This window comes from Lygodium microphyllum, chromosome 8 (assembly GCF_053477565.2).
Source record: "Lygodium microphyllum isolate KBCC chromosome 8, Lygodium_microphyllum_v1.1.10, whole genome shotgun sequence".
Taxonomy (NCBI): Eukaryota; Viridiplantae; Streptophyta; class Polypodiopsida; order Schizaeales; family Lygodiaceae; genus Lygodium; species Lygodium microphyllum.
In genome coordinates, this window is record NC_141142.1 from 20386507 (window position 1) to 20413499 (window position 26993).

The window sequence follows — 26993 nt, forward strand, 5'->3', positions numbered from 1 at the left end:
GTGTTTTGAGAGAGAAAAAAGGGCGAGAGAGAATGTATACAGTACACTGCCAAATAGACTATGGCGATGAAATTCGGTTTCAATGGCTGGTGCATCGTAGCAAACGAATTGTGGTGTTTGGATCCGCGTCCTCAGACTGGTGCGCAGGGCTGCTCACTGAAGCCACGGCAATTCGGAGGCCCGGGACGATGGTCTAAGCCTCTCGTCAGGTGAGCACACGGCAAAATGCTCGCCGGATGAACCTTTCTTTTAAGCTGTGCATGTCAGGGATTTGTGACAAAACATTCTCCATCTTGTGATGTACATCTTGATTTGATTGTTATCTCAAAATCAGCAGAATCGATCCACAAGTTGGGAAGATTGTCAAGGTCTGAGATCAAAAGGATCGAAGCAGTTACACAAACAAAACATCAAGCTATGGTGATTCCTGATGCTCCAGCTCGAGCATTGGTAATCTTCGGGGATGGCCTTGCAGGGTTTGTGAAGCCTTCACACATGCATCTCCACGCTTTAGCAGCCTCCGGAGCTTGTGGCTTCCTTGCCCTGCGCCAGTTACCCCCTCATAGTAAGCTTCCTCCTTCCATTGCTGTGTTTTCCCGACTCATAGTCATCTCTTCAGTCTCATCAAGAAACAGAGTTATCTACCTTTTCCGTCAAGCATGTTGCGTTGTCTGGGTAGAAAGTTGAAAATCGCACGTGAAGTCTTTCATTGCGACACATTGTTGTCATTTTTGTTGCTGTGACATAAACCGAGAGCTCCGTCATGGCGATGTCTTCCTCAAAAGGCTTTTGCAACACTACATGCAAGTCTTGCATTATGCGTGCCAGCTAGCCTGATTACCAACTACTGACAGCTCTTATATTCTCGCTGAGGCTGTATTGGGTACTGATATGGAAGAAAGGATGTTGCTTTGACACACTTCTGCTGTCTGTTTTTGACCTATTGCTCATAATCTGATTATATTTTCAATGGCTGTTTTCAATGGCTGATCTTGCTTTATGGCGATGTTCCAGTTGAGTGTATTGAGCACCATGTTTATGAAATGAGACAGCTTTTGGATGCACATGTTTTAAACATGGTAAGTGACTTGATTCCTATGATTATTTGTAAAGGGTGATTGCTTAACCAAGCTGGTGAAAGTTTTGCTCACGTCTCAGGTTGGTGAAGGTGAGGTTACAAAGGAAAACAATGTTCCATCAATATCTGAGAGGTACATGCTTACTAGCTGCATTTGGTCATATTGGAAGTTTCTTGCCAAGTGGTGGATGCCAGCATTGGATTTTACAATGTGACAATGTTTAGTATCATTGGCCTGGCATTGATTTTAAGCCTACACTCACCAAAAATACTCTGTTTGGTTAAAAGTCCAAGCACATTGCACTTTCAGTAATCAGTAATGTTGTGCAGACAAGCCACAAAGCCAATATATATTTGTGACAGTTTTTTTCTTATATGGACTGAGCGTTAATTGGGATCTAAATGCAAATTTCTTATTGATATAAATTTTGGTGGTCAACTTTGGCCCTAGAATGCATGTGTGATAATGGAAACCTTGTCTGTTTTTTGAACAGTCAGGTTGTCGATTGTCTGTGAAGTGTATTTTCTCTTTTCTGGTGTCAAAGTCTCCCTTGTACCTTTCCAATATACATAAGCCATTGGATGCACTGACCTGGGTTGGAACTTGTTTGAAGCAGTTTAAGCACATTGTTGGTTTCTTGACCATGTTCACTGGCCTTGTGGTTCTTGGAATGTATAAGCCAGTGTTTGTGATGGGCATAATGCCATCAACGCAGGAATCAGGGACATTTTCGAAAAACAGTGGATTAACTAGCTCCTTAGTCAGTTCAACCAACAAGAAGCAACGTCAAAGGGGATAATACTAGAAAATTGGGTGTGTAGACCATTTTTATCTTGTATGCTGCACTCAAGAGGACTAGTGAACAGAATCGTACACTTCCTTTTCTCTGACTTACCCCACTATTAGCAGGGACACAGAATGGTTTTACAGTTCACTCTCTGTAAATAAGACAAATATCCTTCAGTGTACCTAAAGTTGACTTTAGTGCATATCTCAAAGACTTAGAGACCTTGTATCACTTGGAGAAGATGCATCATGAATTCATTGTGGGAACATACATGATAGAGGGCTGAGTGGGAGTTTTTGGAGGAGCTCCTTGATTCCTACTATGTTTTGAGTTGTTGGTGGATGGTCTTTGGTATATTTAAGGCTGCTGTGGAGGTGCACTATCCTCGTAGATTGATTTGGTAGCAGTTTAGCTCGCCACTTTTATTGAACTCCTTAGGGTTGGGAAGGCTGTGACACCTAAATGCACAACTTGGGAGAGAGTAAGAGAGAACAAGTTCTGTATAAGACAGCAGCAGAATGGGGATCCTGGGTCACACACCTTCTTGGTCACCTAATCCAGCTCCTCAAATATGTTTTACATGCTAAATGGTTTTGCCCACTTGTATGGCAATTTACTGCTGCCTATTGGGCTATTCATCCTCTGTCCGATTGCTGGGTTGCAGGTTGGACCCTCAAATCAATAGCAGGCAACTGACAAGTGAAGCATTGGCTTTGGAAGTGGAGTTCCAAAGCAGCCTTAGCTGCAAAGGTCTCTAGGTCTGTGTTTGTTTACCTTCAACTTGTTGGGATGCTCTTTAAAGGTCTTTTTAAATCTTATCTTTGCCCTACTTCTTTGGAAAAGAGGAAACGAGCTCCCTTTGAAGATGACAAACAGGGTTTCTTATGAAGTTGGTCAAACAATCATGGGTAACACAACAACAAACACTCAAAACTCGTAGAATGTCAACAATTGAGAATATGAAACGAATTGTTGCATAAATTTAAGTATTTGGGTGGCAACTTGTTTAGGAACAAGGTGAGTTGGTCATTATAAGTGGAAATACGCTAGTCACAAACTGAGCAAGTAATTGTCAATATTTGGCCAACTGGACCTTTCAACCATCATAGTGAGAGATTTTGACCTCTTGCAGCTCATGCTCAAAGTTGATTCGATGAGTGCTATCATCAGCCACATGGCAGTTAGGCAAGAGTGTCGAGTGATTAGATGGAAGGTCAAGGTGCTTTAAGAGTGGAATTTGGGCAGTAGACCTTGCATGAGCTCTACAATAGTTGTAGCATTTGTGCTTTTCTAGGAGAGAACTACCTCTTAGGAGAACCAACCAGGGTGGATTTGGGGTCCCAAGTCCCAAACAAGGTTCCATAAATCTTGTGAGACCAACAGATGCCATATAAGATTCGACCAAGTGGTGAAATTCAACCCCTTGAAGCAAGTTTTGTCACAAATGCATTCTTCGATTTAGTGAAAGAATGGAAGGATGAGTGAGGCGTCATGTGGGGGGGTTATAGTGGGTAGGTAGATGTTTGGCCTGGTACTCCATGTGGCACTAAGATGCTTTGCATGTTAACTCATGGCGATTGACAGATGGAAGGTCGTAGAGCCTAATAGGAGGTGGATGGCCCACTAGGCATAGGCATTTGAGCAAACTGTGTGGCCATTTGAGTGTTGTTTAAAGCTTGATTCGCGTGGGATGGATACCCTTGCAGGTAGGTCCCCATCATGGGTGCTTGGTGTTGGAGTTATGCCCCAATCATTGGTTTGTTAGAGGTTCATTGCCTATCCATGTTAGTTTGTGGGCAGTCCATGTTCACTTCGTGGGCAGGCAGCAACAATTTGGCTCAATCGGACAGCACTGTTGCAGCTTGCACCATTGGCTAGCATTTATGGTCAGTTGGGCAATTCGAGCAAGGCAGATAGGTTGTACACAACATTTCGGGTCATTATTTTATTATGTTTTTACTTAACTGCTGGTACTCTCTATTTATTGCATTTACTTGTGGTGAGTCTATATTCGGACAATCTATAAGACATTTAGTTGATCAGTGTGAGGCATTCATCTTTAGAGTCCCTCTCCTCCCTCTCTCTTTCTTTTGCATTCCTTTTTTTGATCAGCCTTTGCATTTGCTTTTGCATTGCAACACTCTTAACATGGTATTAGAGCTGTAGTGGGCTGCTGCAAAAGTGGAGAGACCTAAAGGAGGAGTTTCAACACATGAAAGGAGCAGTGTTTCAGGATATGAGTGCAGGTAGTGGGCTATGTTGAGCTAAAAATGTAGTCTAAACATAATTAGCTCTTAAGTACAGCCCTAAAACTCAAAATCACCAAACTTTTATTAAAAAGAAATGTGATTTTAGAGAGTATTTGTGTCCCATAAGCCAAACCATAATTTGGGAAGATCCATCCATCTTTAAATAGGCTGCCCGCCACTCAGCCTCATTCTCATTTTCGCAGTTTGTAGGTGCCATCGATCTACTGTCCACACCTCCTTCGTGGGGGATGTCTCAATTCGAGCTTTTGCCCACTGCTGTCCATCATCAAGTGTCAACTGTCCAGTCCCCTGCTACTATTAGCAACTGTTTTCCAGCCTGTTCATGCTGCTGTCTGGCTGGTGACTGCTATCTACATCCATCTCAGCCAGTGATCTGCAGCCAGGTGTGCTGCTGCCTGCGTTTGGAGCTGTGCAATCAGCTAGATCCTGTGTTTTTCCTACCTGCATCATTGCTCAACTGCCACATCGTCAGCCACTGCTGCGTTTGCTACTTTTTGTACTACCCGGCTCCGTTGGGGACACTGATCAAGCATTCCTGAGTTGCATTTATTGCTGCTTGACATCTCCGGAAGTTGCTTGTTGTGTTTCGGAATCTGTTAAGAGTATGACACTCTCTTGCTTATGCTCCCTACTTTGGTACTTGAGACATGAGAGTTTGAGGGTCATTATTTTACCTTTGCATAGTATGTTTGTTGCATTGAGCATCGTACTTCAGCATTCATTATTCTCTTTAGTGGTGATTGTCTTTGGGTTACCCTAACTCTCTATAATTGTGTTCTTTAATAGTACGTGCTTTGTCGTACGATTGTGTATGTTATCTGCAGACGAGCATTTCTTTACATGGTATTAGAGCTAGGTACTCAATGAAAAAATCTAGGCTTTTGATTGGAGAGCTCTTCATCAGAAATAAGTTCATAGAGAGAACATGACTTCGAATGCACCATTACCGATTCAGCCTCTAGAGCCTTCCACATTGAGAAATGGGCGGGAGCAGGCCTCATAGCTTGTACTGCATGGCTTGACTTGGATAGGGAGATATCGGACTCATAAAAACATGAAACAGGGAATGGGGATGGAGATGGTGATGGGGATGCCAAACCTAGGGAACGGAGACATGGGAATAGGAACGACATTTAAAAAATCAAAATTCATGAAAAAAATTTAATATTTCACTCATAATCCATGTGGAGTGTTAAAACCAAGGTATATAATCGACAAGGACAAATCATTTGAAGTTTTAACTTTAAAGATATGCATCATTCTAAAACTAGTCATTACAAATTGAATTACAGCTTACAAGGTTCAAGAGTTAAGCTATTTAATTATAAAACGCATAATACATATGCTATAAAACAATGAATAATGAACTAGACTTTAAAGTCTAAGCCGAAAGAACATGCCCATGGCTCCATTGCCTAAAAATTTAAAAGACTATAAATATGAAGTCGAATCGTTGAAAGAACATACTCATTGCTCCAAAAAAGACTACAAATATGAAGTCTAATCTCTAGACTAAAGCAAAATGCAACATGCTGAAAGCCCAAGGGGCGATTGCAAGAGTGCAAGTACAAATATAATGTCGGCATGACACAACGGCTCAAGTGTCATGGTGTCAACAATGATCATAATATCATATACAATGCATATGTGACATGAGACTCATGATAAGCAAAATACATCAAAGATCATCATCATGATCTGAGTATACTCTAGTTGCTCTTGAAGTGCCAGCCTCATCATTATGTGAATCATGAACTATTGCATCTCCCTCAACATCAGCATGTGTCTTCTCTTATTGCTGCATCTCCCACTTTGTAAATGGATCAGGCTTTGTTGTCATACTGTTACATAACATCCTCAAATTAGCACTAACAAATACCAAATTTTTTGCCCTCTCCACACCAAGATGGTTCCTCTTCTTTGAAGGAATGTGAGTGTATGTACTCTGCAAGTGCTCCAAACAACTCAAAATACGGATGGCTAGTTGTTACAACTCAGGACCATCCGAACCATAGACCTTCCGCCACAAAGCTTCCCTATCTTAGAGCGATCCTCCACAACCAAAAGAACCCCGAAAGGTCCTATAACATGAAAGTTGGTCTTTGATATTTCGTCTAGTGCCATGATCAGGCACTAGATAAGACAATATAAGTCTCCATGCATCCATAACCTTAGTGTCATTCTCCTGACCCTTGCCTTGGAACTCAAGTTCCACAACAAATTCAGCACATATATGGGTGAGCTATAGGAGTTCCACCTCGTCACAACAAAATGGCATATCCTCTCATATGCCTCATTATTTGGTGCCAACTCCTGTAGCTTTTTATTTAGCCTATCCATAGCCTCATATACCTTGCCAATGCAAGGTTGCATAGCATCCATAACCCTCAATAAATGCACGATAGGTGAGACCATAGCATCTATCCGCTTTACATCATTCCAAAAAGTGGAGTTATTTGCTTTCTCCAAGCATGAGATATTTGTAGGCATATTTGCTAATGCTGATGAGGTGAACTCATCACTAAGAAATAACTGCCTCAAGGCACCACTGCATTTTCTTAATTTGCCTAGCATCAAGAAGTTAAAAGGCCAATCTAGTATCAAAGTATTTTAAAAGTGCCTTCTTGGACTGCAAAGGGAATTGATGGTGAAGAAACTGGTGATTCAAAACAAAGCTAACGATTTGAGCTCCTTGTTCTATGACAGGTGTAATCCATGACAGGTTACCAATATCCTTTAGTAGGTTATTCAAGTAATGAGCCATACAATATGAAACTGTGATAGAGGCAGATAATATCCCTAGATAATAGCACCTATTGCCCTATTTGTGGGCCCTCCATTTGCAACAAATCCCACAACATGCTCTGGGCCAATAAGCTCAATACCTGTAAGCCACTCTGCTGCAAGTACATGTGCCGCCTTTCCTTTTCCGGAGGCATCATGTGAAGATATGAACCAGCACAGCAAAATTCATGTTCTTGTTTTACTAGGATCACACCTTTTTATAAGTTATTACGAGATGATTAGTGTGATTAGACTCTTTTCAAATAGCGGGTCCCATTATCCCTAGTCAGAGGACAAGTTGATTTCCTTTGGCTTGAAGGTGGACCAGTGTTGTCACAGGTTGCATTCAAGCACCATCACAGCCAGAGATTTAAAAAACATTCATTGACTAATCCATACAAGGTGTTATATCTGTTCATGGGAGATACCAAGGCAAATGGCTCTCTGCATAGTTTTCAATGTTGTTTCTGGTTGAAATACTCATGATAACTTGTTGTGGGATTGACTACAATTCTTGTGTATGTGGAGAAAGCTCCATGCAATATGTGAAACAAAAATCTTGTCCATTCCTAATTGGAATGGGTACAAGATTATTGCCGCTCTTAGTAGATATTTCCTGTCTTGTTTGGTGTCTTTTTGATAAAACATGAGAAGAAATCATGCTTCAACAAAGTAGAATAATGCTTGTTTTCCTATTTGACTATGCTCTTCATGTTATTACTAGTGTCAATCATCATAGAGAACAGCAATCAATTGATGATTACATTTTGCCTGGTATATTTGTGGTTCTGACAAAACAGATCATCCTCTCAAGGTTCATTACTAACATATTTCCTTTTCAAGGTTCATGGGTATGAAAGCTGCAATGGCTACGGTTTCAAAATTGATAGCCTGTTTGGGAAAGAAGCTTGGATTTCAACTGATTGAGATGGATGATAGTAATGGCAAGGTGAAAGTGGCTCATGAAACCCCAGTGTTTTGTAGCTCAACCTCAAAATTGCCGACACCTTCCATCTTAGCATCACAACTTCTTGAAGTACTTGCTTTGGGTGGTTCTTGTTCAGAAGAAGAGACCTTTGAGCTGGTCATGCTACATGTTGGGAGGAGTTCTGAGAATGGAGGACTTCATGCCGATCCAACAGATGTTGATTGGATAGATGCCCTGCTTGGTGCAGTGAAAGATGTCATGCTGCCAGGAAGCAAGGCAGCTGATCATCTGTATATTGCCTTGCTGTTGGGATTTGGAGACACTACTGGACCTGGGAACACTGCATCTCTTGAACAGCTAGATGGGGTCTCTGCAGATCTCAAGGCCCTTCGTCCTGTGCAAACCTACAGAATGAAGGATGGAAAGCTTGTAAATGATGTCAGGTAATGCTAGTAAGCAACTGATGAATATCCCTAACAGAAAAACGGAATCTATGCATTTTGTAATGCTTCTGTAATAATGTTCCTTAGGGATCATCATCCTTTACTAGTGGTCCATCAAATGGATGGTGTAACTCGACGTGATGAGGCTCAAATGCTTGCCTTCGAGGAATTTCAAAAGGCAAGTTTCATTTCAAATTTATGGCTTGGTGGTGGAATGCACATTCGATTAGATAATCTAATGTAATCTCTTTGTGTTGCAGAAAGGTGGGAACCTTGCAATTTTGGCAGATAGATTTCTCCACGAGGTTGCGTTCAAGCTGTGGAAGGCTCCAAAGTATGGGGCATAATGCATGCTAGTATTGAAGTCTTTACTTGGACAACTTGACTACGCACATCCGTTCTTGTAATCTCGTGAGATGTGGCGAGTGTAGACAGTTTCATATGTTTCAATAAGCCTGCCCAGTTGAGTTTGAAAGCTTCTAAGTACAACTGCATCTTGTGGTACAACGTAATAAGCGTTCTTGATGCTGTTACATTGACAAGGCACAGAGAGAGAGAGAGAGAGAGAGAGAGAGAGAGAGAGAGAGCCTCATGACAGGGCAATGTGACATATGATGTCCAAACCAAATACAAGTTTTATCTCGTTACATTTAGACAAAATGATAAGAACACAATAATAAAAGGTTGTCATTGTGAAAATTTTCTTGTTGCAATGTAGCTTAATTAACTATAGAAAAAAACAATGTTGGTCATACATTGTGCATCTCTTTTCTTCTTTGTTTCAATTTCCTTAGGTATCTTCTTTTGCACTCTTATTGTGTTGTATTCTTGACTTCATCTTCAATATTCCTGCTAGTTGTCATTCCTAAGGCCGCCTCCTCCTCTAGTTGAGTGAGGTGTGCATACCTTGGAAAGTGCATCCTTCAAGCCCACATTTTTTGCTTTTAACTTGTAAGCTTGTTGACGCAGATGTTCCTCCCATAGGTTTGGCAATCAATTTGGCTTGGGTGGTGGTAAAAAAAGTCTTTGGGTACATCTCATTTGTCAAGGCAAAAATTCAAGTCTAACCCTCTTTCATAGGTGTTGTCCTTGCATCGCAGGGGGATGTGATGAAAAGCTTGAAGATGCTTGGTGTTGGATTGAGAGAGAGACAGAGAGAGAGATGGCCTCTTAGTGCAAAATTGGTAAAGACGTAGTGAATCTAGGTGAAAATGGCCACTAAAAGTGGAGGCAAAATAGGTTTTTAAGTAATAGGTTTAGGTTACTAAAGCCTAGCCTCAAGAAGAGGGCATTTGACCTATGGTATGTGCTTAACAAGGTAAATGTTTACACTAACTACAATTGTGTTTTACAAAAAGTTTCATAGTTCAGGATGTGATGAAACATTCAAGGAGAGTAGCCCTCAAATTGTTAGGCTTAAGTTACTTACACTATTATCAAGAAGTTGGAATTCAATATATTGCTTATGCTTAACAAGGTAGAACTTCATAGGAGCAGATGATTTCAAATTTTCACCTAGATAGGATTTAGAAAGGATCCCTTATTGAATCATATAACACATGAAAATGATTCAAAAACATTCAACTTAGAAAGAGTCAAACATGAGTCTCAATCCATGTAACAAATGGTAAAATGTAAAAAAAATACAATTTTGACTAAATATCAATTAGATGGATTGCTAAGGTGTGTGTATTGATTGTTGAAATGCTACTATTTGGTAAATTGGTTTCATTTTTCAGTATGATTTTTGAATGTTGATGAGTAAATATTAAAGCTTATATTGTATTGAAATGTAGCTTCATATCCAAGATAGTAGACAAATATTTTCCAATGAATTCATAGAATGATATCCACACATGCCAGGTGTAGATATGCTCATGTGCTTAAGTGAAAAAACAAATACTTAAAGTTGTGAAATGGACCGCTGTGCACAAATGCTAGTGTGTGTGTAGCACTAGTAGAAGTGCTAAGAATTAAGCCCCTACTAGGTAAGATGATTGTGTTTAGTGGATATAACTTTGGGGCTTAAACCTTAGACCTACTAGTATTACTTTGCACATTTGGAGCTATATTAATAAGAGTGTGTAAAAAGTGAGCTTTTTGAGTGAGCTTTTTTAGGCAATCTCCATTTCTTATTCTATGTAGTTTGCTTATTCATCCTTTTCTCTTGGGCATACATCAAGCACCACTACTGTCCCCCATTGCCACCACCATCATCTCTACCGCCATCGCCATCGCCATTGCCACCGCTACCTCCACTACCACTGTCACTACCACCTCCACCACTTCCACCATAACTATCCTCACTCATGTTAATTACCTCAAGTACAAGTCTCTTTCTCTCTCTCTTTCTTTCTCTCTCTCTCTCTCAATTAGCAACTTCTCGCTTTCTTTGTTTTACACTCACACTCTCTCTCCTTGTGTTTGCTCACACACACACAGACACACACACACACACTCTCAAATAGAAACTCCTCTCTCCTCACACACACACACACACACACACACACACACACACACACACACTTGTATGTGTATGTGTGTGTGTGTGTGTAATGTTCCCATTACTTAGTTTATTTTAAGGTATGTATACGTGTTGTTGCACATCCACACATAGAAAAAAAAAACTGTAGAATCTCTACAGGATTTACAAGAAACAGGACTAGTTTTTTAGAATAGTTTGAAATCTCTAGTATCATATTTAGATGACTTAATTTCCACTTTAGATAGATTCAAATATATACTGTGACTTATTTTGAAGGGAATAAGTCGTCCAAAGACAAAAGATAGATAAAAATAATGTGATTTAAAAAAATAATCATTTTCATCTATTTTTGATTGATTTTCGTAATTTTGCTTGCGGTAGCTTGTCGAACAAGTATGTTTCGATTGTTTCAAGTACTCGAATGTCCATATTTGGAGTTCATATGACGAAGTTATGATCCAAATAAGTTGCAGGGCATAAAAAAAATGAAATCTTGTCATCGATGATGTCATCAAAAATGCCAAAAAGTAGGCGTCCTCTCTTTACCTCCTCTCCCCCCCTCTCTCACTACTATATAAACAGGGGTAGAGCATCACGTAAGAGACACACAATGACCCTTATAGAAGTCTCTTTGCTGCTGCTATTGATGCGATGAAGCTCTGCTGTAATCAGCCTCTCTCTCTCTCTCTCTCTCTCTCTCTCTCTCTCTAACCCTATGCGGAAGCGCTATCCGAACCCATCAGGCTTCTTCCATGGCTCCCACACAAGAGCGAGAAGAATACTCTTGACGAGAACGAGACACTGATCGCATCGAGAATCTTATACACTTGCCAACCGTTGGAGTTGCGAGCACGGGAGTCACAAATGGAGTCGCGGTTGCGGATGACAACCCTTTACCAACCGTGATACCACAGGTTTTCCTAAAAAAATTCTATCCAAATAAGATAATCTCTTGAGAAATACTGACTTAAGGCCAAGAAATTGGTTACAAGAACTGGGAAATTAGAGATCCCAATCTGGCTAGTAAATCCTTTTTTTGCACCTAGGAACTACTTGGTTCCTTGTATGGCCCGAGTTCTACTTGGGACACCTATGAACGCTAGCTATAGGTGGATTTGATCTTGGTGACATGCAGATGCACCGAATGAGGTAGCACGTGACGTGCAGATGCACCGGATGAGGTAGCACGTGAAATTGTAAATGTTTTCTTGTATGGGCGGGAGAACACATATTTTGGAACATAATCAATGAACTTGTTTTATTCTGATTGTATGTCTGTGAGTAAATTACGTAAACAAAAAATTGTGCATAAAAGGATATTAATTAATAAAGCTACTTTTATATGTTTCACGTAATGTGGTAGGTAATTAGATAACTAAGAACTTCCATAGAGGGAAGCGGGTGGATGGATTCTCGACGAACCCAGTCCTATGGCAGGGTGGTCTCGGTTAGCCGAGAGGTTTTCCCAAAAACAAACACTAGGAAGAAACTCTAGGAAGGGTCGATTTACTGGCTTACCTAGGGTCTGGTCTCATAACCTGAATTGTAAATTATCTTAGGGGAAAGCACACACACACACACACACACACACACACACACACACACACACACACACACACACACACTCTCTCTCTCTCTCTCTCTCTCTCTCTCTCTCTCTCTCTTAATTTTGCAAGGTTATCCATCCGTTTTTCACAACCCTCTTAATTTTGCAAGGGTTAAGGGTTTGCATGAGGTCCATTGTCTTAGATACTTTTAGTTGTTAATATCAGGATGAAAAGAATATCACATTGTTACTCCCACACGCATATATACATTCACATATCTCTCATTTTTATGTGCATGATTTGCTATTACATCTTGATATGACACTTCCATTGTACATACATAAGTAAATCTACATTGCACATGTTTTCGTGACTTTCAATTGAACATTATTGTGTGGACTTACTACAAGAGAATACAATATTAAACAACTTGTTACACTTACTGCAATAACTATTGTTTTTCACATTGTTCGAATAGTTAATATCGGGACAACAATATTACCCCATTGTTAGTCAATCCACAGTGCACATATACATTCACATCCATACATGTATCTACACTTCACTCTTCCCTGGATATTTCGCATGTGCTTTATTTACACATCTTGTATTACTGCAATTGAGTGAATGCTTATATGCAATCACCTTCACTTGCACACTCCTCTCTCTTTCTTCTCTTCCCTCTCATTCTCATTTCATTGTTCTTGTAAATAAACACAATCAAATAATTCTGAAAGCACATATTCATCATGCACGTCAAATATCAATCGAGTTCCATTGCTAGAGGGTGGAATTGGTGATCCCTAACAAAGTCTAGGACTGAACCATGGAAGCATGTGTTCTAGGAGGACTGTGTCCATGGGGTTTCCCTCAAATGGGGGTGGGCATATAAAGATGTTGGGTGGGTTTCTGTGCATCTTCTCCATGCTATTATCCACAAATAGTATCATTGTTGGGATGAAGTGCAGCCAATCGATGCCATCAAAACATTTTAGGAAAAGAGGCTTTGTGTAACTCCTTCCAAAAGAAGTGGTTGTGAGAGTTGCTCTACACTTGCCTTGTTCATATTGAAATACAAAGGTTGGTTCTTGCTTTGATGACTTCACACATTCACTTCTAACCAGTTGAAGTAGCTCACTTAAGTTGTCTTCCTTCATGGAGCTCCAGATGGCAATTTCAAACAACGTAGATATTTTCTTCAAAAACCTTGCGAGCTCTAGCTGCAAAATCACCCAATACTTGCCCACTTCCAAGGGCTTCATTGGTAATGATCCCTTCTGCTTTGGCTGTATATATAGAAGCATCCCATTCATATCAAACATAATTAATTTTTGGGTTGTGGGAGATAGGTGTACATGTATACATGGAAGGATGAGCACCCATGTATTGGTATGATGAAAAAGAGCACTACATTATAATCAAATATTGTATAAATTTATGTAAACATGTTACCTTTTCTCTTAGATATCTTCCATCTTTGGCAAAGCAATATAAACATGAAATTTGTCTATTGGAATTTAGCGCTACTGATGCAAGGTCACCACATCCTGCATTCCAATCTAAAATGGAGTCCCCTTTTTTTGTGTACCTTTGCAAGAATGAGCTACAAAAAGCCATGCCACATTGCATGCCATCTACAATATGTAGTATTCATATAAGGGATTAGGAATCTAATAAATGTTTACAAAACATCTATACAGTAGTTTGACAACATTGGATCTCATATTGACCTCTCAGTGGTAGGGATCCTAATGTATCTCGCATCCACTCATTTGCAATAATGTCATCTTTTTTGAACTTTGAAGTGATGATTCCATTGTAAGCGACATCTAAACGCATGTACGCTAGAATATATATCACATGTACCTGCATTTAAAGCATGGAATACTAATTTTAGCAATTGCACTCATTGAACAGAGCCAGCAAGTGTAATACGTAAACATTATCTAGCATGATTATATCATGACTTTAAAACTCTCTTCTCTCTACCTCCAATGACATAGACAAGCATCTCGCAATAAACAACTTGTGCCATGTGTAAGTGAACTCACTTCTACCCCAACTCCATCCATCGCCCATCCTTCACAACCTACTTGACAAGCTCTACCATGGAGTGTGTTGTGGCAAGAAAAAGTAACATCCCTATGTCCTTGAGCACACGATCAGCCAAATGCATGGCATTGATTGACTTTGACTCAGGTTGGGCGTTCCATAATGGAATTCCATCCCCCAATCCATGCATGACACTATCTTTAGGGAGACAAACCACCATGATATGGCATGTTATGTTTCTAATTTCTTCATCAACCTCGACCATCTTGTATTGGTTGACCTTGTCCAATGCTTCTAACAACTGGGAGAATGCCTCACTTGGTTGATCATATGCATTTTCTATCTTGAATGGGTTGCATAGAACAATATGCAACTTCACCTTTTCCATCATAGTAGCATGGGAGATAGTGACTTGCAAGGGATCTTCCATGCGGCTTTCAGTGTGGACCTCTGCACATTGACTTCTCAATTAGTAATAGATTATTCTTATTGAATGTTATTAGAGATAATATGGTGCACAGATCGAATGCTATATGTGTGCATAGCGAATGCTGGAAGGTCCCCAAGAACAAAGAACTCTACAAAACTTCATAATTGCAAGTAAAAAGCAAAAGGGAATTTACACGACATGAGATAAAAGGACCAATTGGGTGCAATCTTCCCCCATGCCCTGTGTGAGCGCTTCACAAGGCATGTATTTATAGATTTATTTATCTTTAAGCTAAAAAATAGCCCATTTTATAAATAGCGTGCTTTTTCCTTTTTGCGTTTGCCCAAATATAGAGTAAGACGTTTGGGTGTCCAAAAGTCGGTGGGCTGTGCCCAAATAAAAATATCAAATAATGAAATATTTAAATGAGCGCATTTGTATATACAATATAATAAATGTTTTATCAAGCACTTTAATAAATAAGCGTGCTTGAATAAATATTGGTGTCACGTCTTTAGTGATAAGGTGTGCACCTATCAAAAACAGTAATTCTTCTAGGCATTTGGATCCACGTCATCGCCCTGTGCTACCCAATGCCATCACCGCCTGCTCTACACATCAATTGAAGTATTCACAATTGTTAGAAAATTATTAAATAAAACCCAACAAAAGTGAATACCTAGCAGTCTTCAGCTACAAAATGATTAAATAGGTTGAAAATCTGTCTTGACCTTAATTTAATTCGAGTGCGCACTCTAAACTCGTAAATGTCCATTAATTTAATATGTATTTTATAGAATCACCCGCCGTGGAATCACCCACATGCATATTCAATTAATTTGACGCTCGAAAAGGATAGGCGTCCTTATCAACTTCTCGCACAAGGAATCCACCTTGTGTACGGGCCCCGACAAATAAATATAATCACAGAATTGATCGTGGAATATGCCTCTTGGTATCATACCCCTGGGGTGGGATAGCAATTGTCCTCAATTGCTATTAGCTCAATGTGGAATGAGTAGTGAGGGGTAAGCAGTTAGGTCACGGGCATGCATCCATTGGGCCTCTTCAACAGGATGATTTTTAAACTTAACCAGATATCTAGAATATCTACGGCCAGTTCTAATAGTTTTAGGTTTAAGGATTTCAGCTTCTTCTTCTAACAAAGGAGGATTTTCATAGACAAGGTGGATAGATAATTGGCCTCTAAAACGTTGTAACAAACTGATATGAAAAATATTATGGATCTTCCAATGTTTGGATAGTTCTAATTTAAATGCATTGCCATTGATCTTGTGAAGTATTTTGAAAGGTCCATAAAACCTAGGTGCTAATTTAACAACAGGGTGCTTCTCAACACTTCGCAATATTCTCTTTTCAATACGTAACCAAATATAATCACCAATATTGAAACTCATGGCTTGTCTTTTCTTATTAGCTTGTTTAGTGTATGATTGCTAGGCTTTTGCAACCATGTCTTTAACTTGAGCAAAAATAGTAACATGTGTATTGCCAATATCATCAACAGCTTTAACTTTATTCGACAATGATGTGACAAGCGTAGGCAATCTATGTCCATAAATGATTTCAAAAGGTGCTTTATGAGTAGATGTGTGTGGTGTATTATTGTATGCAAATTGGTGTAGATGTAAATGTGCGTTCCATGTTTGTGATTTTGAAATTGTGTATGCACGCAAAAGATCCAGAATTGTACTATTAGTAGCTTTTGTTTATCCATTGGTTTCACGATGGAATGCAAATGAGAAATTAATATTAGTACACAAATTAGTAAACAAAGTAGTCCAAAAATTATTACAAAATTTAGAATCACGATTAGAAATAATAACTTTTGGTAAACCATGATTAGTGAAAACAATCTTAAAAAATAATTGTGTAGGTTGAGATGCAGTTAATGTTTTCTTGCATGATAGAAAATATTCTTGTTTACTAAATTGATCGACTATAGTCCAAATCATATCATGATTAGCTTCTATATTAGGCAAACCAATTATAAAATCCATTGAAATATATTTCCATGGACAGTTAGGAATTGGTAAAGGCATTAACAAACCATAATGCTTACCATGGTGTCGCTTGAATCTTTAGCAAACTAAACACTCAAAAAGAAAGTTAGAAACATCAGATTCCATTTGTGGCCGATAAAAATCTTCAACCAATGTTCTTAAAGTGGAAATAATACCTCTATGACCTTGATATGGAAGATTATGAATTTCACACAACACAAATGATCTAAATTGAACAGTGACACATAATATTTTCTCATAAAACATAAATCCATCAGAATAAGACAAAGAATCAATTGGAATCCAGTTATTAGTGACTAATTTATTCCAATTAGCTTAAAAAATTTGTGGCTGACTAAGGAGATGTTTGATACTTTGCTAGTCAGTTTTAATCATAAATTTGAATCCCATCAGATAGTGTTTCCATTGACGTAAGGCTTGAGCTACAGCTAATAATTCTTTATCATATGTGGAATACTTCAACTCAAAAGGTTTAAGTTTGCAACTAGAATAGGCTATGGGATGTGAATCTTGCATGAGGGCATCTACTATTTCTGATCCGATAGCATCAGTGACTACTAGAAAGAATGGTCAATTAAAATCAAGTAATTGTAAGATAGGTGCATGTGTTAAAGCATGTTTCAACAAATCAAAAGACTTTTACTAGTTGTCAAACCATTGATACACAACACCTTTCTTTAACAATTTTGTCAAAGGCAATGCAAACAATGAAAAATTTCTCACAAATTTTCTATAAAACTTAGCAAGGCCTAAGAAAGAATGTAACTCATGCACATTTTTAAGGATTGGCCAATTCAAAATCGCCTCTATCTTTTTAGGATCAACACGAATACCATCAGAAGAAACAATGTGACCTAAGAATTCAATCTGGGTTTGGAAAAATTCACTCTTGTCAGGATTAGCATACAATTGATTCTCTTTCAACAACTTGAAAACTAAGGATAGATGTTTACAATACTCATACTAATCCTTACTGAAAACCAATATATCATCAAAGAAAACAATCACACAATTTTGATACTTCAAAAATATACGATTCATCATACGAATGAATGTAACTGGTGCATTGGTCAAACCGAAAGGCATAATAAGAAATTCATAATGACCAAATTGAGTTCTAAATGCAATCTTAAAAATATCAGGTGTATCCAAACGTACTTGATGATATCCAGATTTGAGGTCTATCTTGCTAAAAACAATGGCCCCTTGTAGTTTATCCATGAGGTTGTCTACCCTAGGGATCGGATATTTATTCTTTACAATGATTTTGTTTAGGGCACGATAATCAATGCACATCCTATAGATATTATTTTTCTTCTTTACTATTAGGATAGGTGCATCAAAAGGAGAACTATTGGGCCTAACGAGTCCTTGGTTCAATAGTTCTTTAACCTGTGTTTGGATTTCTTTTTGTTCAATCTGATTGTGTCTATAAGGTGCTTTACATAGTGGTTGAGAACTTGGGATTAAGTCTATTGTATGATCTTTAAGATGTGTAAGTGGTAAACTAGGTGATAAATCAATAGCAAAACAATCTTTAAATTGTGAAAGAAATTGTGCATTCCTAGGATGCATCTAATTTTTCGTAGCTTCAATTTTATTCACCCATACTAAATATGATTTACTACCTTTTTTCAATGCACATTTAGCTTGTGTATGACTAAGCAATGAAAAATTATCAAAAGTGTGCAATCCGTGTAATGTGATTTGATTTCCGTTAAAATGAATTTTCATGGAATGTGTGGAATAATCTATATCAGGATTATATTTGTGACGCCAAGGCATTCCTAAAATAATATCACTAGCTTGCAAAGGCACAACCAAGAAATTTCTACGCTCAACATAATCATCGAGTTTAATCTCTAAATCATATACTTCATGTGTACCATTGTATCTAGTGCCTAAGAATGCAACCTTTATGCGATAATGAGTTGGAATAGTAGATAAATTCAATTCTTTTACCAACTTTGCAAAAATAAAATCATGCGTGTTTCCATCATCATGCAAAACAATCTTCTCTTGACCATGTACAAAACATTTCATTGTTAATAACAAATGAAGATTTGGCATATCTAGTAAAGTATCTGAAGCATCGCCAATATCATCATCATCTTTAGTGAAGTTTGGCATATCTTCATGGTCCTCATCATTAGTTTCTCCCAAGTGATTGATTTGAACAACTTGTTTCTTGGACTGATAGTTCGTTGCTAATTGTCCAGGCTGATGACACTTGTAGCAAACCATAGGCTTTGCTTTTTGGAGACATTATTGGTAAGGGCTGGAAGTTAGGGTATATTGGGATTTGGCTGGAGGGAAGGCTTAGGGTTTGAATTCGCAGTTGATGGTAAAGCAGGAGGTCGAGTTCAAGGTTTACCAAAAGAAGAAAGAGCAAAGCGATTTTGATTGAATATTTAGAAGTTAGAATTGAATTGCTTTGTACCAAAGTTACCATTAATCGAAAATTATTGTAGTCACTTTTCTCATCCAGGAATTTTATCCTCCACATCATGCGCTAAAGAAATTGCATCCTCCAAAGTCTTTGGCTTGAACATATTCACTTATGCATAGAAGTGACTAAGCAAATCAGACTTATACTTGCGCTTATGGGTCACCTCAAGAGTATCTTCAAGCATTCAAAGTTGAAGTAAGGCACTCCAAAAATGCTCAGCGTATTGCGGATGGATTCACGATCTCTTTGTTGTAGGAGATCCCACTGTTTGATAGTTTTCTCATGGAATTGAGGTGGAAGGAAATTCTGCAAAAATTTCTTTTGAAAGGCTTTCCAAGTAGAGGGACAATCAACACTCTTGTGGACAACAGTCCACCATAATGATGCTCTGTTTGCTAGATGGCTAGTGACGCATTTAAGTTTATCTTTTTCAGCATATTGCTCTTCATGAAAATAGTCGTCAAATTGACTAATGAAAGCAAGAACAATTTTGCCATCATGTTGCCCATGAAAAGTGTGGAATTTAAAATTTCATTTACTTATCTTGGCCTCTTTCCTAAGAGCTTGTGCATCAAGTGTCGCATCAATAGTACGTCAAATAACATCTTCGGGTTGCACTCCGTCTTGATCGACAATGGATTGTTGGAGTGTAGCCAATTGTGCCTGCAAGTTTTGACATGCCCTTTGCTCTTCTTGAAGTTGCATCATGATTAGATCCAATTTCTGTTCCATAGTCGGCTCTGGCAAATTGCCTTTGCCCATAAAATCGTCCATATTATGATCCAACATCCTGGATTTGATTGAAGATCTGTCGCTTGTCTTCTCATCACGTGTGAAGAAGCTCATCACAAACTTGCTTTGTTTATTAGTATGTATTTTCTTTTTATGATCTTGCTTTTCTCGAGTATGGCAATTGATAACGGGTCCTTCTTTCAAGCAAAATAGTCTTCCGCATAGACTGTGCATGACAACCTTCTTGATGTAAATCCGGTTAGCCAAGTTGTAGGTGGGAATAAGGGCTTGTTGAAACTTCAAAACCGGCTCGAGAGTACCATAGTATGAACATCTGCTAGGTAAGAGATTGATAATTGAACTTTAAGCTTTAGTAAAGCTTAATAGCTTAAAGATTTAAACAAAAAGCTTAAGTAATTTGTGGGATCAACGTAGGACGGCGACACATTTTTGACGGAATCGATGACGAGGAGTTCATGCTGAATTACTAATTTGAGGGATTAGAGATTAAGCTCTCTCAAAGCTTAAGCATTAAGCTTAACATTGAACTAATCATGAATTACTTTTTGTGTGATAAAAACTTCTTGAAGAGGAGACTTTTCGAGTGGTCCTCCCCCTGCTGTGAGAGATCCTTCACGATCAGAGGGCACAACATGGGGTTCTTCACCACCAGGAACACACTTGTGTTGTCAGTTCATTGTGAGATAGCCTGTAGAGCCCGTTCATTCCACGAGCTTTACCTTTGTGCGAGATGGTAAGCGATTGGAAGCTCTTGAATCTTAGCTTTGCTCTGATACCACTGGTACGTAGATCAGATGCTGTATGTGTGCGTAGCGAATGCTGGAAGGTCCCCAAGAACAAATAACTCTACAAACCTTCATAGTTGCAAGTAAAAAGCAAAATGAAATTCGTACGACATGAGACAAAAAGACCAATTGGGTGCAATCTCCCCCCATGCCTTGTGTGAACACTTCTCACAAGGTATATATTTACATATTTATTTATCTTTAAGCTAAAAAATAGCCCACTTTACAAATAACATATTTTTTGCTTTTTGTGTTTGTCCAAATATAGAGCAAGGCATTTGGGCGTCCAAAAGTCGGGCTGTGCCCAAATACAAATATCAAATAATGAAATATTTAACTGAGCACCTTTGTGCACACAATATAATAAATATTTTATCAAGCACTTTAATAAATAAGTACACGAATAAATATTGGCGCCACGCCTTTAGTGATAAGGTGCGCACCCATCAAAACTAGTAATTCTTCTAGGCATTTGGATTCATGTCATCGCCCAGTGCTACCCAATGCCATCATCGCCTACTCTACACATCAACTGAAGCATTCACAATTGTTAGAAAATTATTGAATAAAACCCAAAAAAAGTGAATACCTAGCAGTCTTCAGCTACAAAATAATTAAATAGTTTGGAAGACTGTCCAAACTTTAATTTAATTCAAGTGTACACTCTAAACTCGTAAACATCCATTAATTTAATATGTATTTTATGGAATCACCGGCTGTGGAATCACCCACGTGTACATTTAATTAATTTGATGCCCGAAAAGGATAGGCATCCTCGTCGAATTCTCACACAAGGAATCCACCTTGTGTATGAGCCTCGAAAAATAAATATAATCCTGGAATCCACCATGGAATATGCCTCTTGGAATCATAATATTCTTGATACATGTTTGCTTACTTGTGTGTGCGATTGACAAATCTTGCACCATTGTAGCTTTGTGGAAGACAATGTCTTGCAAAGGGACATCCACATGACATTTAATATGGCCCTTTGCACTATGACCTCACAATTAGCAACATATTCTTCCTTCAAAATATCACTATAGATAGTATTATTCTCGAGGCATGTTAGTTCACTAGTGTCTATGGCTGGCACATACTCCATCATTATAGGTTCACAACAAAAAATTGTATCCCCCTCTGTAAAAAGACACACCATTCTTATTGACATTGTGTTGTGGAAAAAAAAAAGACGAGTCACACTTATTTATTGGCAGTAGTTAGCTGCCACGTCCCTTAGCATGGCTAGTTTGTGTTCTTGAATTCTTTCCTTCCCTACACAAGGACACATATCATTATTAACATCATATAAGGATAGAATGTTTTAAAGCTCCGACGTCATCCAATCATGGCATGCGTGAAATTCATGAGCATTGTTTCTTTATCTCTATGCACACAAGCCACATCCACTATCACCTTAAATCCAAGACCTTCAATTCTTCCATCCTCTACACAATAAAAAATATTCTTTTTATTACTTCGGTGATGAATAAGATTTGTGTATCTTCACATCATGATTTTTGTGCATAAGCAAGCTTACCATCTTGGTGCTCTATAATACGTATGTTAATTCGATGTGATGCCACATCCTCGGTTATTGCCTAATTACTTCTCATCTGTTGTGCATCTCTCTATAGTAGTATGTGAGGTAAGATTCTCTATCGCAAGATTTGGAAGAACTTGCTCTATCCTTCTATATCCATGCCAATGACATGGACCTCCTCAGTGGTGCCTTCCGCTACAAATCAAGTCCATTGGAAATATGTCAAGGGATGGAACAATACAGATCCTTTGAAATAATATGGATGAACATGTTATAAATGGCAAACTTGCAACTTTCAGTTGTCTTACATCTATAACTACTTGAGTACATTCTTTGTTGCATCGTTGGGATTGCAATCTACTCTTCAATGGTACCAATTAAGAGGCCAAGGTGGTTATGATTCATATTCAATGAAATATTTTAACTATAGAGATACAAGAGATGTCTTGGCTATAGTACTTCAAAACATCAAACCTTTTGGGTGTGGAGAAACCAAATTAATTGGTGATAAGAGGCGATCTCCACTTGGCCTTTCTTCGATGATATTAGGTGTGTTCTTGCTCTTTTGTTTTCTTTTTTCAACAACCGCACTACTAGTATTAGTTTCGTGTAAACCCATCATAGTCTCTTTATTGGGAGACAACAAATTGCGATACACTCCTAATAATGCAACTCATTTTACTTTACTATGGCTCTGGAACCTTTTATCTATTGTGTTTATTTTTTCATCGATTATTTTTGGTACAAACCTTTCTCATTGGAGGGGTATTCACCTTTTGGGTAGTTGAGGAAAATAGGGCAGCTTAGATATGCCTCCTCATCCCACTGTTGCTTTATCTAGTTATCCTCATACATGGCACTGATCATCTTGCAGGTTTGCCTAGTCCTCACATTCTCTCGACAGATTTTATATAGTCTCCCTCTCTATCTACTTGTACATGAACCTAATAGGAAAAGTCACCCCATTACATTTCTAGAATGGATTGGCATGATGGCACTGCAAACAGGCTACAAAAGAAGGATATTGTGAACTACCTGTACAAAACCTCCACGTTGCCAACTTCGATGACTTCTATGACTTTATATCTTCATCTGGCTTGAAATCATGGAAGATGGTGCGAAACATTTGCTCTCTATGTTTTCTCTTTATCTCCTATGTGTATTGGAAGAACAAATCGTGTTCCACTGGAATGTAGTAATAGTCCTCCCAACTTAAGAGCAATCTCCTTCCACCATTTTGCAACATGGCCTAGAAGGTCTCTTGTCTTACCCAACTTTGAAACGGTACATTTTCATCTACTCAAATCAAAGTTATGTCATTTAATACCAATTCATCATACTTACGATGCACATAATAGTGATGAACGAGAATAATCTATGTTCAAGCATGCCCATCAACATTCAGATTTTCCTATCAGAACTCTCCATGGCCTTCAATATCCTTACCGATCTGCCTCTTTTAGCTTTGAGGACACCAATGTGTATACTCTCTCATTGTTCAATATGCCCTCTCATCATTCAATATCCTTACTCATCTACCTCTTTTAGCTTTGAGGACACCAATGTGTATACTCTCTCATTGTTCAATATACCCCTTGTCTCTTGGAGCCCTACTCCAAGCATGAGACAATTCTGCATTGATACAAATATTGTTACTCTAGACCAATGTAGTTTGAGTACATATCAATGGCAAGTACAAAGAGGTAGCAACTTATTGATACCACTTTCCTCCGAGGTTGGGGTCTGCAACTCTTAGCAAATGTTGAGTTTTCTTAACAAGCTTTTCATTAATACGATAGTATCCCTCACTCCACTTGGTTCTAAACTTAGAGTCAAAGAGTTGTGTCCGTTTCTGAGGGACGGATTTTACAACGTAGAGAATGCTGGTAATGTGCCAAACTCTATCAATTTAAGGCAAAAATTAAAATTTGATGGAAGCGGCGGATGTAGATTTGACAATTTTAAGCAACTTTAGAAGATGGGATTTCAAATCACTTTGGAATATGGATTTTGCAATGGTCACAAATTTTTCATAAAATTTTAAGGTGTCAAAATGAAGAAGAATGAGTTCCAGGCAGTGCGGCACTCCAAGACAGTTAGGGAGAAATTTGCGATTCATCAATTGGATGCTGGACGTGGAAGAAGCCAAAGGTCGGGCAAGAGAAGCCATGTATAGTGTAAAAGAGGGTTAAAACTTAAAGGGTCATGCCCTTTGGGACCAGAAGAGCACAAAATTTTTTGTGATGGGGGGGTTTGATTTTTTGATTGCACACAAGAAACATGACCACCATCACGACGATTTGTGGAGAGGGGGCTATGGGGGTTGAAAGCAACCACATCATTTGGTCACACTAGCCTCTTGCATGATTTTTTTGCTCTGCATCACTCATCTCAGGATTTGGAAATGGTGGGCTAATAAAAAAGAACCAAATTCAATATTTCTCTCTCCTCTCTCGCTCTCCTCTTGAAGACTGTTCATGCAGGTATTCTTTGGAAGAGATCAAAATGAAGATCGGTTGTCCCCGTGGCTTGAACCAGATTGACATGAGATTATGTCGACACTGAGGAGTGATGAGTACGCTATTTGGGGATCAATGGTGTGCCCGATGGTTGCTTGAAAATTCAATTCTTGAGACTTGAAACTCCAAAAATGGTGGTCAACCTCTTTTTAATAGAAATCGAATCTTTTTGACACTTCATGGTGCTAATCTTGTTCATATGTGATGAATTTTTTTTTTTGAGACTTGGTTGCAATGTGTTTGAGGACTCTATATCATAAAATTTAGAACTTGTTTTCAGAGCTTGTAGTCTTCTAAAACTCGAAATGCACATTTTTAGTGAAAAAATGATTTCTTTTAAAATTTTGGGTGGTCAAAGCATGTTCATGTGGGATAAAATTAAATGTGAAGATAAACTAGAGTGTGAATTAATTTAGTATTAAAAAAATTATAGTAATTTTTATAAAGAAAATATAAAAAATGTAGTTTTAGCCAAAGAAAATATGAAAAAAATAGTTTTTACAATAAAAAAGTATGAAAAATTAAAAATATATTTGTGCAAGTATGACAGAGTTGAAGCATGAGGCTTAGCCTTGGTTTAGTCTTGTTTGTATGTTGTCAAAGTGTGTGCTTATCGCTTTCTATAAAAAGAAATATACATGAAAATCCTTTTAACCTAACCAACGAATGCAAAATCATAAACAATAGGGGTAAGGGACTTGTGGGAGCTGTGTATCATTTGAATCCTAATTTTATACATATTCTATCATATAGGATTTGTTTGATTTAAGTCTTAAAAAGAGCAGTAGCTTGGGTTATTTCGGTGGTGCTGCCTCAGTAATACAACGCAATAGAGGCAAGAGTGAAATCATGAAAGGGTTGTTTGTGCACATCCACATTGATTGATTTATGGGTTTAATTTTTTGTGCACTCAAAGTCATCCACTTTGCATCCTCATTTTCATATGATGTATTGAGAGAATTATATCCTAGATGCATAGCACTTGTTTTCGAATTATTGACCCACATTAGGTATGAGGTTCCCTAAGCTATAGGTTTAGTGTTATGATGTCCTTTGGTACTAATATGGTAAGGATTAAATTATCTCTTGGAACATTTCATTAAAAGAGATGATTATATTATGTATGTGCTTTATGTTATTGTGGGGCCATAATGATAAGCTAGAGGGTGCTTCCTTCATTTTGCGCTATGAGGTGCTAGACACCACTATGTTTGGATACTCCCTGTGCTTGGAGTCAAAAAGGGCATCACATTGGATTACGATTTAGAGATGGTATCTACAAACATGTTCATTGAAGAAATCAGTTCATAGTGTGTTTATATACTTCTGGCTGTGAGACCCCGTGGGAGGCTCGGCTAGAGCCCTAGAGCTAGTGTCAGGCTCATTTTTGATCCTGATAGTTTCTCCTCAATTGGTTGCATTGCCATATTATGCTCATCCTTCACTTGATAATTAAGGACAACGTTATTACATTGGGAAAAAACACATTAGAAAAAACATTGATAAGTTACCTTGAAGAACTATTTATCTTCCATATGACATGAGCAAGTATAATCAATGGTGCCTTGTACCATGCGAGAATGGGTATTGGCTTTCCGTGCACTTGCACCCATGCCTTTGCCTCATCAGTTAACTTGTCAAAAATAGTTGCGTGGTCAGCTTGCTCTAGCATTCTTGCTTTGCAAACAAAGTCTGGATATGAGGTATGGACAATCCCCTTTTGTGCCAGCCTATATACATTCTACATTAGGGTCTCATGCATATTTCATTATCCACATGACCTTTAGCACACAAAGGCAATCAAAGCATATGAGAAAATGGTCCATTGCATACTTGTTTGTATGAGATATAGCTGACAAAATCTCCCCCTCTGCCACACTTTTCACTTTTACAAGGCGACAATCAATGCGTACATGTTGTCTCGTATTATTTGGAAAGGCAATTGCAAATAATCAATTTTGTTAACGATGATGTAAGGAACAAAAACATTGCAAAATGTTAAGGTCCTACGGCTTAGAGCCACTCATATCTACATATCTCATTCATCCATGTTGTGAGCCAATGGTTACCATCCTAGATATAAAACATGTAATT

General features: G+C 38.4%; 1 protein-coding gene across 2 annotated transcripts in view; it reads left to right on the forward strand.

Annotated features, from left to right (window-relative positions):
* Positions 1–9002, forward strand: part of LOC148032038 (rhomboid family protein) — a 9021-nt gene extending 19 nt beyond the window's left edge. Inside the window, exons 1-7 of one of the 2 annotated variants that reach the window (XM_087682658.1) lie at positions 1–209; positions 338–565; positions 1015–1079; positions 1159–1211; positions 7764–8291; positions 8379–8469; positions 8552–9002. The exon at positions 1–209 is cut by the window's left edge and continues 19 nt beyond it. In XM_087682658.1, coding sequence (XP_087538784.1) covers positions 418–565; positions 1015–1079; positions 1159–1211; positions 7764–8291; positions 8379–8469; positions 8552–8638 — 972 coding nt within the window. In that variant the 5' untranslated portion in view covers positions 1–209; positions 338–417 and the 3' untranslated portion in view covers positions 8639–9002. Of the gene's footprint in view, positions 210–334; positions 566–1014; positions 1080–1158; positions 1212–7763; positions 8292–8378 lie in introns of both variants that reach the window. The other variant, XM_087682656.1, reaches the window with a different exon arrangement.
* Positions 9003–26993: the final 17991 nt, after the last annotated feature.